Source organism: Phoenix dactylifera, unplaced genomic scaffold (genome assembly GCF_009389715.1).
Source record: "Phoenix dactylifera cultivar Barhee BC4 unplaced genomic scaffold, palm_55x_up_171113_PBpolish2nd_filt_p 001295F, whole genome shotgun sequence".
NCBI classification, from domain to species: Eukaryota; Viridiplantae; Streptophyta; class Magnoliopsida; order Arecales; family Arecaceae; genus Phoenix; species Phoenix dactylifera.
In genome coordinates this window covers 24,294-31,064 of record NW_024068627.1, presented here as the reverse complement: position 1 = coordinate 31,064, position 6,771 = coordinate 24,294, and the positions used below count along the sequence as shown (strand labels likewise).

Below are 6,771 nucleotides of genomic sequence, written 5' to 3'. Positions count from 1 at the left end.
CGCGGGGCTTAACTGCACACAATTTTGGGTTGAAGTATAATCGCCGTCCATTGGAGAAGATGTAAATAACTTCATGGCGCCTTTAACAGAAACCACGTGGTGAGTTACCATTAGTTGGTTCAGATGATGTCAGCAAAGGTCGGATCTGAAGCATATCAATTATAATTATGCATTATTAATTAAAATAATATTATGATATCAAAGATGTTACCAATACATAAAATCTCATAGTCTTGTGATAAAAAAGATAAAAAAAATATTGTCAACAAGCTTTGTGTTCTTAACAAAACATCAGATCCCAGGCCACACAGCTGATAACGGTTCCCAACCATGTTTGCTGCATGTGGAACCGGCTGTGTCGATCCCGGGCGTTGCCCTCAGACCCTTTCGTTTCCCAAAGCTCATTCACCACACCCGGAGGAACAAAGCCAAACAAGTCCCCTGAGATGGCCGCCGGAGCTGTAACGCTTGGCCTTCCTCTGCCCTCTTACCGCCTCTCCACCCCGTTCCCGCCGTCAGCTCCAAGACCCCGCAATCTCTTCCCAAAAGCCCACCGGAGGAGACCATACCTACGTCCCATCTCGTCTTCTCTGCTCGAAGGCGAGCAGCAGCTCTCCTTCACCGAGCCCGAAGCTGTCCTCCTCGAATCCCTTCTCGGGATACAGGGTAGAGGCCGCGCCGCTTCTCCCCAGCAGCTCCAGGCACTGCCTCTCTATTGTCTCTTTTCCCAATTTCTTGAGGATTTCCAGCTGATTTCAATCAAATGGACAGTTTGGATTCTGTTTCTATTTGGTGTTTTAACTTCAAAGCTTGCAGTCTTCTTGGAGATTTCTTTTGTCATGGTCTTCGATTATTATGTCATTAAGTTTAATGTTGTAAATTTCACAGGATGTCGAGCGTGCCGTGCAAACCCTGGAGAGTCTGCAAGGTCTTCCTGAACCTGTGAGCCTCTCTATTCACTGAATGCATAAAAAACTTGGTTTTTGTTATAAGTTTATGGATATGTTCTCTTTGTTTTCCTGTATAACTATGGCATCACAATTTACCTTTGCATGCCCAAATATAGGTAGTCTTAGAAATGCACATGCTTGTTGATATGTTGGTTGATTTCTAATGTAAAAGATCATCTATTGATTTGAAGAACATTGCTAGAGGAAGTTGATTGGTTATGCTATAATATACAATGATCTATGAGGGTAAAATTAAAATGCTACAAGTGTTTGATTCCTACTTGTTATGATTGCATTCATGCAGTGTTGGCTGCGAAATTTATGCTAATTATGTAGAACAGCAGTAGTTATGATAATTCTAGCAGTTTCTAACAGGCCAACATGGGCTCAAGTGAAATTGAAGAACTCGAGGCTCAAGATGCCTGATATTCAGACACAGGCTGATATTCCAAACCATGAAGGCATAGTTAGCTTCTTGATTTTTTCACCTATGAAAAGCACTTTGAGCTCTGAATCTCCTTTGCTCTTGCATCAAGATTTGGCATTTGTCAGTTCAAATTTGCTTCGACTATTGGATAGTGGAAAAGTTTCATTTCAAGCTATAAAATGCTCATATTGTCCATGGATGACAATTAGGTGATAGCAAGGTTCGCTGTACCGATCGGTACCGGTCGGTACCAAGCATACCATACCCGTACCGATGGGTACCGATATCGGTACACCAATGTCGGTACGCCTGGCGTACCGCATACCGTACCCTACCGACACTCGGTACGCCTATACTAGTGCGGCACCGGTACGGGATTCGGTACCGGTACGGCGAACCTTGGGTGATAGCATGCATGGAGATCAGAATTTGTGTTGTGCCTATGCTCATGCATCCACATAATGCATAAATATGAGCATATGCATGTGTATTTGTGTTTAATTTAGAGCATAAGATGCTTATGTTTGATAATTTTGTCAAAACTTTAGTATTAACAAGAAGAGAACAGAGAGAGGGATAACAAAGGGAGAGTTTTGAAGAGAGAAACTTGTTGCATATTCACGAGGGTAAGGACCCCTATATATACATATCTTGTTATCTATATATGATATATGCAATCTTCTATATATGGTATATACAATCAGCTATACATGATATATGCAATCCGCTATACATAGTATATGCAATCCTCTATGCATGATATATGCAATCAGCTATATATGATATATGCAATCAGCTATAAATGGAATGTATCATCAACTATACATATTATGTAGTATTGACCATGATTTTTATGATGATCACCAAATCAAGAGTTAGTCTTCCTTTCACATCCCCCCCAAATTGATGTTGGGGATCAACAAGCATCAATTTGCCAACTAAATAAGCATGACGAGCCTATGTCATAGATTTGGTGAAGAGATCTGCAATTTGATCATGAAAGGATACATGAAGAAAGATCGAGATTTTTATCTTTTACAAGTTCTTGAATATAATGATAGTCCACCTCTATGTGTTTTGTGCGTTCATGGTGCACAGGATTAGGAGCAACTCGAATGGCACTCGTATTATCCACATAAAGAGGTATTGGTTGGTACGACACACCATATTTCATAAGAAGTTGACGATGCCAAATAACAGATGACATAGATCGATATGCAACTTCAGTAAAAGACTTAGCAACTCAATCCTGCTTCTTACATTTCCAAGAAATTGGCTATGAATCTAAGAAAACACAACAACCAGTGGTAGAACACGTAGTATCGAGACAGCCCACATGATATGCATCTGCAAAAGGCTGTAAGCAAGGGAAGAATCTGAAGGAAAGAACAAACCACGACCCACTGTGCCTTTAAGATATCGAATGATACGATGAAGTGCTGTAAGATATAGTCCTCGGCCTCTGGTTTCCATGTAAAGGACACAACCATGGTGAAGACTCTCTTAAACCTCCAACTTGATTGATTGCATGTCTCTCATAAATAAGCGAAGGAAGATAGGATCTGTGGTGGTGCACAAGGACTTTTTTGTATAAAGAATAAGGAAGTTTAAGTGAAGATGGATGAAACAGTTAATAGAATTGTTTCAATGGAACTCAGTGGCTAGAGACAGATTCATTTTCCACTATCTTTCCTTCCTTAGGTGATCATATTCTTTTGAAATTTTAGCATTGGTACTTCTTTGATGCAAACCCTGTATATTGTAATGACCCTGTGTATTGTTATGACTTGAAATAAGGAGAGATGGCTATTCTTGTGCTTGTAGCTATAAATAGTGTATGCTGACAGTCATAAATTTTGATAAAATATATATTATAAAGGATAGGGGCCATTGCTTTGTTTAGTGGCCGAAGGCTTGGACTGACAGGCATGATGGCATGAGTTCGAGCCCTAGGGCAGCCACTTTGGGAAAAAAATGCCAAAGCTTAGGCCCATCTCTAGATTGCCCCTCCTAGAACTCTAGGTTGCTGGGACTATAACTGGGTAATGTCCTTTCCTTTTTATGCATTATGAAGCATGTAACTGCAACATATGTATGAATTTTATGCAGACAAGTTCCAGTCTGATTGAAGGTTGCTGGCAACTGATCTTCACTACAAGACCTGGAACAGCATCCCCAATACAAGTAAGATGTCATAACGTATACATATGGAGGTGTAATTTTTTGTGAAATCACTATTGTTTATTTTCTCTAAATAAAGTTGCCATTCATTGAAGTGGTTAAAGTAAAAAATTAGATTGAACACCTGTCCTTTCATTTATGAATTTTTCCATATCCAATGCCTGAAACTTTGATGTCAATACTAGCAAAATACTGTAGTGGGATTTTTGTCTCTCTTAAGTTTGCTAGCTGCTTGGCCAGAAATTTGAGACTAACTTAGGGTGTTCACATCAGGTGGAGAGCAGTCATCAAACACTCTTAGCCATTGATAAATCATACTTTGATCCACAATTTGATGCAAAGTTTGTTTGACTTAAAGATTACTCTTCATAGTGGATGGAAGTTGATTATTTATTCTTTTATTGCATGACCCTTATGCACTTGGACTACATGATATCTGCAATGTCTAACTTATCAGACAGGAGAAAAAGGAGGCAGTGTTAGGCTATTAGCTGAATATCTCTTCCTTATAATGACTTTGTTGAGTAATAATCCTTTAATGAGAAAAATAGGGTAGGAAGCATCCATACTTCCTGACCATTTATAGGTTAATTTTAATATATACTCTATTCTAACATTCTGAAAGGTGCATGCTAGAGGCAAGGTCTGCTGTTTTGGTACCAGACCCCATACCGATACCATCTTATTACAGTGTCGATACACTATACACTATGAGATGGCGAGATGTACTGAATGTCGGTACAGTATGAGACTGTGTACCTATTTGGTACCAGTATGGTACGGTATTTTGGTACGGTACCGATCAATATGGCAAATATTAAGTTTTCTAATGAAATTGCAGACCCGCTTACCACTACCTTTGCTTATTATAGTTCTATTATTTTGGATGCATAACCACAAGCCAATGCACCATGTGACTAACTAGCAGGATTTTAAGTGCCAGTGTGTATGGTTTGTACTAGCCATACCATGCCATACCAAAAAGGTACCGGTAACTCCATGCTGATCAATACCAAAACATGGTACATGACCTCATTTTTGCAATGCCAGCACCAAGAGGCATATCGTGTGTCAGTAGAATATTATACCATATTGCTAAGGTACAGCAGGTACTTCATGACACCCCCAATATTGGAAGCTCAGGTTCATCAACCCTCTATGCATCTCTTCACTCCACTCTCTTTTTGGAGATCATCTATCTTTGAATGCTTAGATGAGTCTCTTCTCCAACTTTTTCCATCTATCATGTTGGGATAGTAGAGGATATATGCAGAATTATTTTTTGCACTTTAATTTGGTGGACTTCCTAGGAGTGTTGGTTGGTTTTTGCTGTTGGCCTGCTTTCACTGTGCCTCTCCAAGTTTTGAGTTCAAGCTCCTCAATTTCACCTTGCAGCCTGCATTCTTTTCTCTCAATCTATGAATGTTGTTGAATGTGGTGTTCAAATATGGCCTAAAAGAACTTCTAACTTCTTGTTCAATCTTCTTAATTCCTGACTTAAAAGAGCTTGTCTGCTGGGCCGCCATTGATGACATATGGGGACTGATGGATGGTGACTATGGTGATAATTAAGACAGTCAACAGAAGCATTATATTACTTTATATGGTATCATGCCTTGCGCAAGATTGGTGAAACTATGAGGTTTCATATTAAAACTTGCAGGCTTGGTCAATTAAATTGTAACAGTTTACTTGTTTTTGTGCACATTCAATGGTATTCCACTAGAAGTGCTATGTGTTTCGTATAAAAAAGAACACACACATTCTTAGATAAAAATACACAATTTTAATCCCAACTTTATAAGTTTGTTCGATGCACAAAGGCGAGCAAAAATATTCCAGACATTAAGCATCAATTTTCATTCAATTGCATAGATTTGTAATATTTCATTTACAGAATGGTAAAACTTGCGCAGATTTATGAAGTCATTATGTAATTTTAGTGTCTTTTTTTCTTCATGTTTATGGTGCTGTCGTGCAATGTTGCCTATATCATGGATGTCCACCTTTCAACCTTCTAGTGGTGGTCTGTCGTGCAATGTTGACTATATCATGGATGTCCACCTTTCAACCTTCTAGTGGTCATGATCTTAGTTGGTGGAGACTAGGGGATGCGGGGTGGGGGAGAAAGGGGGTAATATATCCTGGTGGATATGCATCAACCCAATCTATAGGTAGATGTGAGGTGAAACACCTGGGACCGAAGGATCCTATAAATACTATGACCTCATAGAACCATATTTTATACAAACAGTCTGTTAACCTTGGACTACTTTGATCAAAAGAAAGTGCTACACAATATAGTACAAAGTTAAATCCATTTAGTATTCAATCTTAGTTATTGCCTGAATGAGGTTCCTTATCTTCACCTTCAAGGAGTGGATAGGGATGCTATGGATGAGGAACTTCTGGAATGTGGAAAACACTTGGCCAGCAGTGTTGTCCAATGCTTTATTGGACTTTTGTCAAGTCTGAAAGACCACCTAGACGGTAGTCCAACTGTCTAACTATTGAAGAAAGAACAAAAGACAAACGGAATTTTCACAAAGCCCTCCAAGGACTCTAGATCATCATGCTCGACAAGTTTCTTTGCCATAGTTGATCATATGATCTTCTGAACCAATTCTTTCAAGTTTCTTGAGATACATGTGATATAAGGCTTAACCTCAAGCTCAGTCAGTTATGCTGGTTGGTCTCATAGTAGTAGTCCTAACATGGTGCTGGCACTACTGAAGGTGAAAGGACCCCAGTTCTTGAAGAAAAACTAGTTTTGCTTACACAGATTCCTACTAAGAAGACCATTAGAGGTGGTCTTGAATCATGTTTGGGAAGTTCAAAATCTACCTAAATACCCGATGTTTTGCCACTTACGGAAAGTGGTTGCAAATAAGGCATTTTCTTTCTTGGTGTCATCACAAAAAAATCTTATAGAACTTTTTGACATATCAATACAAGTTAATAATAAGATTTAAAGGCTGTTTCTTCTTGACCTCATAAGCCTTCTTTTGCTTGTCTTTGTTTGTGACATGCTAGTGTTATAGCTTTTCTTGTGGTCTTTATTCTTCCCTTGTTCTTGCTTGATGGTCTTCTTTTCTCAAGTTCCATCGCCTTTTCTTTTCTCCACTTGCTCCTCCAAGACACACAAGGGCCAAGGCCTTCTTTCTAGTTTTGCTTCGATGAGGTGGTATCAATGGATGAGAAAGTAAAAAATAA

General features: G+C 39.1%; 1 protein-coding gene across 5 annotated transcripts in view; it reads left to right on the top strand.

Moving 5' to 3' along the window:
* The first annotated feature begins 323 nt into the window (after positions 1 to 323).
* Positions 324 to 6,771, top strand: part of LOC120103733 (probable plastid-lipid-associated protein 12, chloroplastic) — a 30,434-nt gene continuing 23,986 nt past the window's right edge. For 2 of the 5 annotated variants that reach the window (XR_005509749.1, XM_039121948.1), the window contains exons 1-3: positions 327 to 701; positions 889 to 942; positions 3,487 to 3,561. Coding sequence is in view for 3 of the 5 variants with exons in the window: in XM_039121948.1 (XP_038977876.1) it covers positions 342 to 701; positions 889 to 942; positions 3,487 to 3,561 (489 nt within the window). In the remaining 2 variants the exon portion in view is untranslated. Of the gene's footprint in view, positions 702 to 888; positions 943 to 3,486; positions 3,562 to 6,771 lie in introns of all 5 variants that reach the window. The other 3 variants (XR_005509750.1, XM_039121950.1, XM_039121949.1) reach the window with 3 other exon arrangements.